The sequence below is a fragment of the Myxine glutinosa genome, chromosome 5, assembly GCF_964187855.1.
Source record: "Myxine glutinosa chromosome 5, kmMyxGlut1.1, whole genome shotgun sequence".
Classification (NCBI taxonomy): Eukaryota; Metazoa; Chordata; class Myxini; order Myxiniformes; family Myxinidae; genus Myxine; species Myxine glutinosa.
The window spans coordinates 91,336,287-91,349,695 of record NC_136265.1 but is presented as its reverse complement, the minus strand read 5'-3'; the positions used below and the strand labels follow the sequence as shown (position 1 = coordinate 91,349,695).

At 43.6% G+C, this 13,409-nt stretch overlaps 1 protein-coding gene across 1 annotated transcript in view; it reads right to left on the bottom strand.

Annotated features, from left to right (window-relative positions):
- Positions 1-854: 854 nt before the first annotated feature.
- Positions 855-13,409, bottom strand: part of LOC137428463 (uncharacterized) — an 80,805-nt gene continuing 68,250 nt past the window's right edge. The window contains exon 2 of the mRNA XM_078777091.1: positions 855-2,188. Within this exon, the coding sequence (XP_078633217.1) occupies positions 855-2,188 (1,334 nt within the window). The remainder of the gene's footprint in view (positions 2,189-13,409) is intronic.

The window sequence follows — 13,409 nt, the reverse complement described above, 5'->3', positions numbered from 1 at the left end:
CAATGTACATTTCCACGGGTGTTTTCCATTGTGAATTTTTAAATCTCTTTCGATGTCGCACAAATAAGTGAATGATTTGCTCAAACTGTGCATTTGTATGAATGTACTTGTTGGTTATTATCTCCATAATTTGGGTTTGAGAAGGGAGAACAGAGCCTTCCCAGGTCTGAAAGTGTCCACCTCCACGTGTGTGTGTGCATACATGTGTGTGTGTGTGTGTGTGTGTGTGTGTGTGTGTGTGTGTGTGTGTGTGTGTGTGTGTGTGTGTATGTGTGTGTGTGTACGTGTGTGTGCCTGTATATGCATGTATGTTTGTGTGTAAGTAGTTGTTGTTCGGTTGCTATCTCCACACGTTGGTGGGCTTCAAGAGATGGAACAGAAACCAAACAGTTCTCAAAGTATGCACCTCCATTGTGTTTGTGTGCTTATGTGGTATTTGTGTATCTAATATGTGAAATATATATATATATATATATATATATATATACCAACCCCATCCCCACTTTTTAGGCTTATCCCCCTTTTCTAGACTCGTGCTGCACCCTGCGGCTAATGCTCATGTGCCCCAATCTTTCATTGTGTATTCCCATGTGCATTTTAAGGTTGGATAGATGAATGAGAGACTTTCCACAAATTGTGCGTTTCTCCAGGCGTTCTCCATTTTCAATTGTCATGTGCATTATATTTAAGGTGAGGAGACTCGTTAAAAAATTTTTTCCAGTAATTGTGCACATACATACATGCATACAGGTGTTCTCCCGTTCGTTGTCATCTCCATTTGCGGGTTTTAGAAGGTGAGGAAGTTATCTCAGAACTCAAAATGTCCCCCTCCTTTTTCGGTAAAGGATCGTTATTCAGGAACGTCCATTGTGAATCATCATGTGCCTTTTAAGGTGAGATGACTTATTAAAAGAATTTCCACAAATTGTGCATTTGAATGGGCGTTCTCCATTGTGAATTTCCATGTGTGTTTTAAGGGTGGATGAATGATTAAAAGATTTTCCACAACTTGAGCAACTGTATGGGCGTTCACCATTGTGAATTCTCATGTGTTTTTTAAGGGTGGATGATTGATTAAAAGACTTTACACAACTTGAGCAACTGTATGGGCATTCGCCATTGTGAATTCTCATGTGTTTTTTAAGGTTGGTTGACAGATTAAAAGATTTTCCACAACTTGTGCATTTGTATGGGCGTTCACCACTGTGAATTCTCATGTGTTGTTTAAGGGTGGATGACTGATTAAAAGACTTCCCACAACTTGAACAACTGTATGGGCGTTCACCACTGTGAATTGTCATGTGTGATTTAAGTTTGGTTGACAGATTAAAAGATTTTCCACAACTTGTGCATTTGTATGGGCGTTCATCATTGTGAATTTCCATGTGTTGTTTAAGGGTGGATGATTGATTAAAAGATTTTCCACAACTTGTACATTTGTATAGACGTTCATCATTGTGAATTCTCATGTGTTGTTTAAGGTTGGATGATTGATTAAAAGATTTTCCACAACTTGTACATTTGTATAGACGTTCATCATTGTGAATTCTCATGTGTTGTTTAAGGGTGGATGATTGATTAAAAGATTTTCCACAACTTGTACATTTGTATAGACGTTCATCATTGTGAATTCTCATGTGTTGTTTAAGGTTGGATGATTGATTAAAAGATTTTCCACAACTTGTACATTTGTATGGGCATTCACCACTGTGAATTATCATGTGCCTTTTAAGGTGGGATGATTGCTTAAAAGACTTTCCACAACTTGAGCAACTGTATAGGCGTTCACCACTGTGAATTGTCATGTGTGATTTAAGTTTGGTTGACAGATTAAAAGATTTTCCACAACTTGTGCATTTGTATGGGCGTTCACTACTGTGAATTGTCATGTGTTGTTTAAGGCCGGATGGCCGTTTAAAAGATTTTCCACAACTTGTGCATGTGGACGGGCATTCCCCACTGTGAACTCTCATGTGTATTTTCAATTTGTCTGGGCGACGGAAAGATTTTCCACAATTTGTGCATTTGTATTGATGTTCAGATTTCTTTCTTTGGTGAGCGTTGTGAAAATTATTCTGTGCAAACATCTCCACATTCATTTTGTCTTGCTTGTAAGAATTCCTCTTGTTTGTTTCATCTGGTGATGTTGCAGTTGGTGCAGTCTCCCGTGTAGATTCAGTGGCTTCACCTGTAAATACAACATCACATGATCTGTAAAAAAATAAGATTCACATGACCAGACAAATGTGCCGAAACATGTACATCGTATTTGTTCCACTGCAGAAAACTAAAAATATATATATTGTTGAGTATATACAGTAATGTGCAAAAGTTTGGGTTTCCATGATAATCATACTTTAGTTATCAGAGTTTTGAGTATGCACATGATCTATGACCAATTTGTGTTGGAATATTAAATTTATGACATCATCGGTCACATGGTTTGGCAGCCATATTTGATTTAACCTAAAACTTGAAAAAAACATCTTCGCCCAAAGCACCAAATCGATTGATTCAAAGCTTTACGTGATTCATTGACTCGGCATGGTGATTGAAAGTTTATCATGAAAACAACATTGGTCACATGGTGTGGCAGCAATATTGGATTGAAGGAAAGGATTAAACAATTATATCTTTGAAACAGCTTGCACTATTGATGCAAAATTTAACAAATATCATCGAACACCATTGTTGCATTTAATTTGAAAATGATGACATCGTCAGTGATGTGGTTTGGCAGCCATCATGGATAGAAAAACAAACCTTATCCGATAAACACGAAAATTCACAGAAGCATGATACGCCACCTATACATATGCAGAGTGTACATTTTTTGAGGTCATGTTACGTGGTATGGCAGCAATACTAGATTGAAAGCCGATACACAACAACAACAACAACAACAGGCATTTTAAGGCCATTTTCCCTGCAAGAGCGGGGGTTAGCCTTGCGGGCCCCCTGACAGTCTTCTCCATTTTGCCCTATTTTCTGCATCTCCCCTTGTTAACCCCCTTGCCCGCATTTCTTCTTCCACCACCTTTAGCCAAGTCTTACTCGGTCTTCCCCGTCCTCCACTTCCTTCCACATTCATTTCCATCATTCTTCTCAACCAGTCACTTTCATCCTTCCTCAACACATGACCAAACCATCCCAACCTGTTTCTCTTCACAGCATCCATCACAGGCTCTATTCCCATCATCTTTCACAATTAATCATTTGTCTTCCTCTCTCTCAACGATACTCCAGACATGCACCGAACCATTCGCATTTCCACCCTTTCCAGCCTTCGTTGTTGCTCTACGTTCATTACACATGTCTCGCTCCCATAAATCATAACACTTCTCACACATGCAGCATACACCTTTCCCTTCAGCTTCAACGACACTCCCCTCCTCGTCAGCACGCCACTCAGTTCCCGAAACTTCTTCCATGCACATCTCACTCGAGCAGCCGTTGCCGAGTCTGATCCACCTTCTCCATTCAACACGTCTCCTTGGTAACAAAATGTTTTCACACCTTCCAGCTTCACGCCGTCGCCAAGATCCAACTCAACATTTCCTCCATCTGCAACTCCCTCTGTGCACACCTTGCACTTGAATGTAGCTGCCACACTGGTTAGTGGCCCTCTCAGACCACTACATTTTTGATGAACCCACTCTGGCACATTGTACATTGAATGGAGTTCACTCCGACACCCTCCCTGCACACCGCACACGGCCATTTCCCAGTTCTTTCCACCTCACCACTTGCTTTACCATTTGCCATCACCTTCATTTTTGCGATAATCACCTTCAGACTTTTTGTCTCCATACATTCCTTTCACTTGTTCATCTTCTCCTTCAGTCCATCCATACTTTCCGCAATACCTGTTGGTTACTTCATGAAAGGGGAAATACTCATGAGAAAATGGAGACCACCGGAGGTGCCAGCAAATGATGAGTGGAAAGTTCATAACCAAATTGTGGTGCCACAGCCGTACCGGAAGGAGATATTGAGTTTGGCACATGAAACACCTTTGGCCGGGCACCTTGGAGTGAACAAGACGTGTGACAGAATATTGGTGCATTTTTTCTGGCCAGGATTGCGACGTGATGTGGCGGAGTTCTGTAAATCTTGCCATTCTTGCCAGCTGGTGGGAAAACCTAATCAGAAAGTCCCATCCGCACCTTTAAAACCAATTCCAGCTTTTGAAGAGCCATTCAGCCGAGTCATTATTGACTGTGTAGGCCCTTTACCTAAAACTAAGGCTGGACATCAGTATTTGCTGACCATCATGTGCGCTTCCACGAGGTTCCCAGAAGCGGTGCCTCTTAGGAAAATTACTGCGGCAGTTATTACGAAGGCCTTGATTAAATTTTTCACTTTGGTTGGCCTACCTAAGGCCATCCAGCCTGATCAGGGTTCCAATTTCATGTCAACGCTTTTTCAGCAAGTGGTACACCTGTTGGGAGTGGAGCAAGTAAGATCAAGTACTTACCATCCCGAGAGCCAAGGGACCTTGGAAAGGTTTCACCAGACATTGAAGAATATGATTAGAATCTTGCTGTGTCTGTGCCAATCTTGCTGTGTCTCCCCCCCCCCCTCCAATCTTGCTCTGTCTCCCCCCCCCCCCCGCTCTTGCTCTATCTCCCCCCTCCACTCTTGCTCTATCTCCCCCCTCCAATCTTGCTCTGTCTCCCCCCCCCCTCCAATCTTGCTCTGTCTCCCCCTCCCCCCCCCCGCTCTTGCTCTATCCCCCCCCCCCCTATTTGCTCTATCTCCCCCCTCCACTCTTGCTCTATCTCCCCCCTCCAATATTGCTCTATCTCCCCCCTCCACTCTTGCTCTATCTCCCCCCTCCAATATTGCTCTATCTCCCTCCCCCACCCACTCTTGCTCTATCTCCCTCCCCCGCCCACTCTTGCTCTATCTCCCTCCCCTATCCACTCTTGCTCTATCTCCCCCCCCCCCCCACCACTCTTGCTCTATCTCCCTCCCCCACCCACTCTTACTCTTTCAGTGTCCATATGTTTTATACCTCTCCCACCTCCCCCCAAGCCCTCTGCCTCCCACAGTTCTCTCGATGTCCCTGCTCTCAAATGTTGTTTGTGTCCTTCCCCCTCTCTCCCCATCTTGTCTACCGCTCCTCTTATTTTGTGTTTTATGTGTTGGTTTGCCTTTTTGTGTGATTAATGTTAGCTCTTTCACGAGCCTCGATCTTGTATACAAAAAAAAAAAAAAAAAAAAAAAAAAAAATCAACACCAGACCATCTGCATACAACAACTCCCATGGTAAACCCTCCTTTACATTCCGAGCCAGCACCTCTATCACAGCTACAAATAGTAGTGGACTTAGTACTGACCCCTCATGCACTCCCACCTTCACGTCAAACTCACCACTGTTCCCGTCCTTCGTCCTTACAGCTCTGCGCGCTCTTTCGTACATTGCCATCACGACTCTGATCAACCATTCCTCCACTCTTAACTTCCTCAATGCCCATGTCACCACTTCGTGTGGAATCCTATCAAATGCTTTCTCCAGATCAACAAACCCAAGAAACAACTTCTTCCTCTTCACCATGTACTTCAGCAACTGCCTTGCAATAAAATGTGTGTCTGTCCTTCCTCTTCCTTGCATAAATCCAAACTGCATTTCGTCAATCTTCACTTTCTTCCTTATCCTCCTCTCCAACAACCCTTTCCAATACCTTCATTCCATGCTCCAATAACTTTATCGCTCGATACGAGCCGCAGTCCAGAGGGTCACTTTTCCCCTTGTATAGAGGGACGAGGGTACTCAGTTCCCAATTCACTGGAATGCGGCCTTTACTTCTTTCACCACCAGATTGCAGATCTCTGTCATTCTCTTCACACCCCAACTTCCTGCTGCCTTCAACATATCTCCCACAACTCCCGTCGGCCCTCCCGCTTTTCTGCTCTTCATTGCTTTAATCGCTTCCTCAACTTCCTTCTCAGTTATCTTCTCTGTCGGTCCTAAAACTGGGTTACTCTCTTTGTTGCCGTCCCATTTATTCTCTGCATTCAACAGCATTTCCATGTATCTCTGCCATCTTCCTTTAATTCCATCTGGGTCCACAACGATTTGTCCCACTTCGTCCTTCAAGCTACTCACCTCCATCACATTACACCTCTCTTTCACTATCTGCTTAGGCAATCCTGAATACCGCTCTCTGACCCTCTTCCGAATCCAAGCGTTCTCCGAACATTTTCCTGCATACCTCCTGCGCCTTTGCTACCTCTTTCTTTGCAGCCTTCTTGGCTGCCTTATAACTTTCATGCTCTGCCTTTTCTGCCCCCGTACCCTTCGCCTTCTGCCACTCCTTGAACTTCTTCCTCTTCTCGTCAATCCTCTTTCCAACTTCATCATCACACCACCATGTTTCCGAGTGCCTCGGTGGTCCTTTTGTCCATCCACATACCTCACCAACGGCTCCCAACAGACTATCTTTCATTGACATCCAACCACTTTCAAGCTCAACCACATCAACCTCTACCACACTCAGCCTCTCTTTTAATGCCTCCCTCACCGTCACCTCTTTCAACCTCCACACCTTTAATCTCGTTGGTACTTCACCCGTCGAGCTCTCCTCGCACCTTTCACCCTTAAATCGCATACAACCAAGTGGTGCTGCGAAACAGCCTCCTCCCCGGGGATCACCTTTGTGTCCCGGAGGTGCCCCCTATCTCACCAACGCACCATTAGGCAGTCAACGGTTGTCGTCGACCCACCTGACGTGTATGTAACAAGCTTATTATCCTCTTTCTGGAACTAAGTATTACAAATCAACAAACCAGCTCCATCAGCAAACTCCAAAATCCTTTCACCTTCTCCATTCCTCACACCATATCCGTAACCCCCATGAACTCCCTCAAAACCATCTAGACTCCTTCCCACATGTCCATTTAGGTCTCCGCCTACCACAACAACTTCCTCATCTTTCACGTTTTCCATCAGCTTCTCTATTGCACACCATAACTTGTCCTTCTCTTCATCGCTCCGACCGACCTGCGGAGCATACCCCGAGATGACGTTAACCAAGAGATTTCCAATCATCATTTTCACCACATCAACCTTTCACTCACTCTAGTCACACTCACCACACTGTCTACAAACCCCTCAGAAAACAGGACACTAACACCATTCACGCCCTCCAGGCACCCTTGCCACACAAACTTGTATTTCTGTCCCTGCCTACCCTTCACCATTCTCACACATTTCCCTTCCATCTCGTCTCCTGCACACAACATATGTCCACTCTTCTTCTGACCAATACTTCCACCACTTCTCCTGATCTCCCTGTCATTGTCCCTACATTCCATGTCCCAAACCTCAGAAACCGATATCCACGTGGGGCATCAGACGTTTCGTCATCAGAAATGGAGTGATTTCTACCCTTGCTTCGATTGGGTTCCCCACCTCGATTTTTGAAGAGAGGGAGTGAGGTCCCTCACGGGGTACTTCGAGCTGTACCCTGCCCATATGTAGTTGTAATTGTCATGGTTCCCTTTTTGAGGCAATATTTTATGTCCGGATGCCCTTCCTGACACCAACCCTTTTAGTCGCCTCTTACGACACACAGGGATACGGTGTACCTATTTTAAACCGGGGTACACACCCCGGTACAGGTGCTGATATTGAAAGCCGATATTGAAACAAAATCCCTTCTCCGAAACCGCTTCACCGATTGATGTGAAACCTGTCCTGTCTGGTGAAAATGGGATATTTGAAAACAGCTGAAAGGATTTAAATCACCAGGTATTTAAAACAGCTGTTCACCACCATCTCTTATCTTCCCCCATCCAAAACCTTGATCTTTTCTACCCCCACTAATTCACCCCAGATCCACCTTGTTTGAAATTCAACTTCTTTCCTGGAAGTCCTGGCAGTGTCCATATGTTTTATACCTCTCCCACCCCCCGTTCCCATGCCTCCCCCCGCCAAAGCCCTCTCCCTCCCACAGATCTCTCGATGTCTCCATGTCTCTCGGTCCCTGCTCTCAACTGTTGTGTTTGTGTCGTTCCCCCTCTCTCCCCATCTTGTCTACCGCTCCCGATGTTATATGTTTTATGTGTCAGTTTGTCTTTCTGTGTGATTAATGTTCGCTCTTTCACGAGCCTCAATCTTGTATACAAAACAAAAACAAAAAAACACTTGTTTCTTTTTAGGACAGCGAACCACGACATCTACCCATGACATGCGGATGCATATTGGCGCAGAGTCGCATTGCTCTAGCTTTTTAGCTCAACTGGAACGGGGGAGCTTATCAGATGGTGCGTTGTCCATCTGTCAGTCTGTCCATCCGTCTGTCCGTAAACACTTGAAACTTCTTCTCTGAAACCGCTGATGGGATTGCGTCCAAATTTGGCACAAATGATATTTCTTGTGTTGTGACTAAAGTTTGTTCACGGCACTGAAAAAATCGGGGTTTAAGGGGGTTTACCGGGGTCAGAGTGTATCCAGGTTTGACCCCCCCAAAAATAGGAATTTGCTTTTTTCCTCTGAATCTACATACACTATTTCGATGAAACCTGACCACAACCTTCATCACCCGTGATGTACCGATGTTTGTTCACAGCACGAAGAAAATCAAAGTCTAAAGGCGTCTACGAGGGTCCAGGTTTGACCCCCCCTAAAATAGGTATTCGCTTTCTTCTCTGAAACTAGACACACAATTTTGATGACAGTTGACCACAACCTTCACCACCCGTGATGTACCGAAGTTTGTTCACATCATTTAAAAAAATCTGCCCCCTTGGGAAACTAACGGGGGATTTCCCCCCAAAATAGGTATTTCCTTTCTTCTCAGACACGACACACACAATTTCGATAAAACTTCACCACAACCTTCACTACCCATGATGTACCAAAGTTTGTTCACGGCATGAAAAGAAAATGCCCCTTTGGGGGCCACGGGGAGGGTTCCCCCCAAAATAGGTATTTGCTTTTTTCTCAAAAACTACACACACTATTTCGATGAAACTTCACCTCAACCTTCACAACCCATGATGTACCAAAGTATATTCACTGCATTAAAAAAATCTGCCCCTTTGGGAATCTATGGAGGGTGGGGGGGGGGGGTTACCCCCAAAATAGGTATTTGCTTTCTTCTCAAAAACTACACTTGCAATTTCGATGAAACCTCACCAAACCTTAATCACCATTGATGTACTAATGTTTGTTAGAGGCATAAGAAAAATTGTGGTCTTCGGACGTATATGGGGTTCAGGGAGGGGGAGTTGCCCCCAAAAATACGTATTTTTTTCTTTGTTTGTTTAAAGTTTGATTCTGACATGATTTTGTTAGTATGATTGTACATGCTGCCCTGTCTTCTAGCAACCATTGAAATTGGTTTAAAATACCCTAAGTCGGTGCAGTATACTGTTTATTCTACCAGGTATTATTCTACCAGGTACTATACTATGAGTATTGGCCCTATCTTTCTTAACACCAGAGTTCATCATCAAACTGTTCAACTCAAAATGTATAGACATTGACAGAAACCTTCTTGGGGATGGTTCTTGAAGAAAGAAGCTTCAGCATATTTGGGTTCGGGTCGATCCAGGTGAACATCAATGTCGTGTTCAGTTTTCACTTCCACTTTCACAAATAAATCTGGAAAAGTAACTTTTATTAAATGCAGGCAGTGTTGCGTTGCATGCATAGCTGGTTCCAGACTCTTAAAATAGCTAAATAAATATAAATATTGCATTAAAATCATTAATTTGAGGTCTTAACCCCACCTTTAGAGGCCATTTTTCCCCGCAAAGCGGGGGTTGGCCTTTTTCGGGCACCGTGGTTGTTGTTTTTTGGTCCCCTTTTTGAAGCAATGTTGTACGGCCGGATGCCCTTCCTGACGCCAACCCTTTTTGTCGCCTTTTACGACAAACAGGGAATTACCAGTGAACTGGTACTCAATTTGCCGACCTCGGAAGGATGACAGGCTGAGTCAACCCCCCTGGCGTTAATTCAGCGATCGACCGGGATTCGAACCCAGGATCCTCGGATCCCAAACTGGTACCCTGACCGCTAAGCCAACACCAGACCTTTTGAGGTCTTACTTGAACAGAGAAAATAAAAACTTTCCCAAAGGGAATAGTGACGTGTCAAAGCATTGTGACATTGTGGGAGAAATTAGTAGCAGAATAATGATTACATCCGTCATCAAAGGTGGATGGAGGTTACGTTTTCACCCCTGTCTATCTGTGCCTGTTTGTTTGTCTGTTTGTCTGTCTGTCCGTTTATGAATAAAATATCTCAAAATGTTGTGGATGGATTCGGACAAAATTTGGTAGAGATGTAGCATATGTGATCAGAACGAAATTATTACATTTTGGTGAAGATCCGGATTCGGATCGAAATTATTACATTTTGGTGAAGATCCGGATTCGGATCTGGCAACTAAAATTTTAAAAGTGATTCTTCACCATTGGGAGATTGGGCGAAAAACAATACTTTGCAGGATATCTTAATAAGTTATGGATGGATTTGGACGAAACTTATTGGACAGGTTGTGTGTGTGACAAAGAAGAATCAATTCAATAATGGTGAAGATCCGGATCTGGATCCAGCTAGAATAATTTTCTTAGTGATTCTTCACCATTGAGTGATATGGTCAACCAGGCGGAGGTATGCTCTCCACAAAGTGCCCTTCTCGTTACCCTCGCCAGAGGAGAGGGTATTGCATTTGATTCTACTAGGGCATGCCCGTACTATATCTATATCTAAAATTATATCCCCCCCTCTATTTACATGAAATGGTTTGGCTCATGAAATGTTTTGGTCCATTCGCAACGCCAAAGCGAACGGCGAACGCTTTACATGAAATGGTTTGGTTCATGAAATGTTTTGGTCCATTCGCAACGCCAAAGCGAACGGCGAACGGCTTGCGAGTACAGTGACAATCGCCCCCCCCCCCCCCCCCTCTATTTACATGAAACATGACATGAAATTTGTCCGTTTAATTAGTTTTAAAACAGTTTAACGCCAACATATGGCATGCACGTCGTACCCGTACGATCCGAAATGGCGCACGCTCTCACAGGAGCTCCGGAAGGTCGTATATCGCAGTTACGATGAATCGCAAATTCGTTTTTATTAGTTTTATTATTAGTTTTAAAACATAGTTTAACGCCAACATAGCGCCAACATAGTTTGCAAACGTGAAATAAATGAATACGCTCTCAAATGTGCCATCCGAGGCAGAGTGTGTTCGGCACACGCGATAGCTCGCTGCTCTCTGATTGGTTGAATCGTTTTTTGGACATAGCTCGGTAAGTAATTGTCCGATTAATATGAAACCTTGAAAAGGCACATCCTCGAGTCCCCAGCAATATACCTGGCAAGTTTCAAGTATATCGGACCCGTGGTTGTCGAGAAACAGCGGTCACAGACAAACAAACGTACAAACAAACAAACGTACAAACGTACAAACAAACAAACACACAGAGATTACTGAAATTATAGATAGATAATGTTTTCTGATTGTAAAAACAAATCATGTGCTTTTCGTGAAGAGTAGATAAATCATCGCCGGCATCCCAACTGAATTTCTTTGTTTAAATTCATTTCTCAGGATAGGGAAAAGTGTAACTCCAACAGAGGCAATGTTGTACAACCTCTTGTCATGGTTCCTTAGGAACCAAGGCAATGATAAACCATTTGATGTTATCTTCTATTTTGTAATTATGTCATATGAATGAAGGGAACTGATTGAGTACATGTATGTTATTGTGCTTTGACATTTCAGCATGATGTTTGGGCAAAGTCTTCTCGGTGGTGGGTTTATTGGGGTCCTGTTACATACATGATAAATTGAATCTTGTGACATATTAAACACGAGCATAAAGGCCATCAAAAATGATGGGTTGGAACAGTTTTTTGGGTCTTTTTTGTCTTTGGGGTTTTTCGGTCTTCTGGGTATTTAAGGGTCTTTGGAGTCTTTGGATCTTCAAGGTATTTTGGGTCTTTGAGGTATTTTTGTCTTTGTGGGTCTTTGGGGTATGTTGGGTCTTGGTTGTGTTTTGGGTATTTGAGGGTCTTGGGGTCTTGGGGTCTTTTCAGTATTTTGGGTCTTCATGGGGTTTTAACGGTCTTGGGGTCTATTCAGTGTTTTGGGTCTTTGGGAAGTTTTGGGTCTTCAGGGCCTTTTGGGTTTTTGTTGTCTTTTGGGTCTTTAAGGTTTTTGCAGTATTTGGGGTATTTTGGGGGTCCTTTGGGTCTTTTTGGGCTTTGGGTTATTTTGGGTCTTCAGAGTCCTTGGGGTCTTCTGAGTCATTAGGGTTCTTTTTGTAATTTGGATCCTTGGGGTTGTTTGGGTCTTTTGGATCCTCGGGGTCTTTTGGGCCTTTGGGGTACATTGGGTCTTTTCAGTCTTTGGGGTCCTTTGGGGTATTTTGGGTCTTCAAATACCTTGGGGTCTTCTAGGTCTTCATTATCTTTTGTGTCTTTAACATTCGACAGAGCATTTTGGGTCTTCAGGTATTTTGGGTCTGTTGGGTCTTCTGGGTCCTTGAGGTCTTTTAGGTCTTAGGGATTTTTGGGTCTTACCAAAATTTTGCGTCTTTGGGGTCCATTTCTTTCTTTCAGGGTCTTTTCATTCTATTGGGTCTTTTGGGTGTTTGGGGTTCATTGGGTCTTTTTGGTATTTGGGGTATTTTGGATCTTCAGAGTACTTGGGGTTCTTCTGAGTTCTTGGGGTCTTTTGGGTCCTTTTTGTCATTTGGGTACTTGGGGTTGTTTGGGTCTTCAGGGTCCTTGGGGTCTTCTGGGTCATTGGGTCTTCTAACAGGCGGACACACAGTAATTGCCCCTTAACCCCCCCCCCAACCCCCCACTTAAATCCCACCGAAAGCACTACACGAAGCCTATAAAACCTAGCCTTATGAAGAGACACACACACACACACACACACACACACACACACACACACACACACACACACACACACACACACACACACACACACACACACACACACACACACGCTGTGTAGGGGGTAGGCTAAGAAATTTGGCTAAAACAATGAACGGGGGTGTTTAATCATGGACATATAGTGTAAAAGATGTGGGAAATTGCGATGTTGGAACGTGGTGGTGCCGCCGATGCAGTGCCCCTATTCTTGTAACTTGCTGCGCATTTTGTAAACCTTGAAGGATTATGGGCGGATTCAGTCTGCCTGGTGCTATTTAGCTGCACAATGGAGGTCCAGGCTCAGGAAACAATTTGGAGGGTAAATACTAGTTGGGTTGGTGCATTTTTTTTTATCAAAAGGTGAAACAAATTAATCTGGAGCATAAAAATAAACATGTTTTGAAATCGAGGAAGTAGCATTGTGGAAAATATTGACGAGTTGGAGACATATTTTGATGATTATGTTATCGGAATAAAAAGTAAAAGATACTGAATTGTT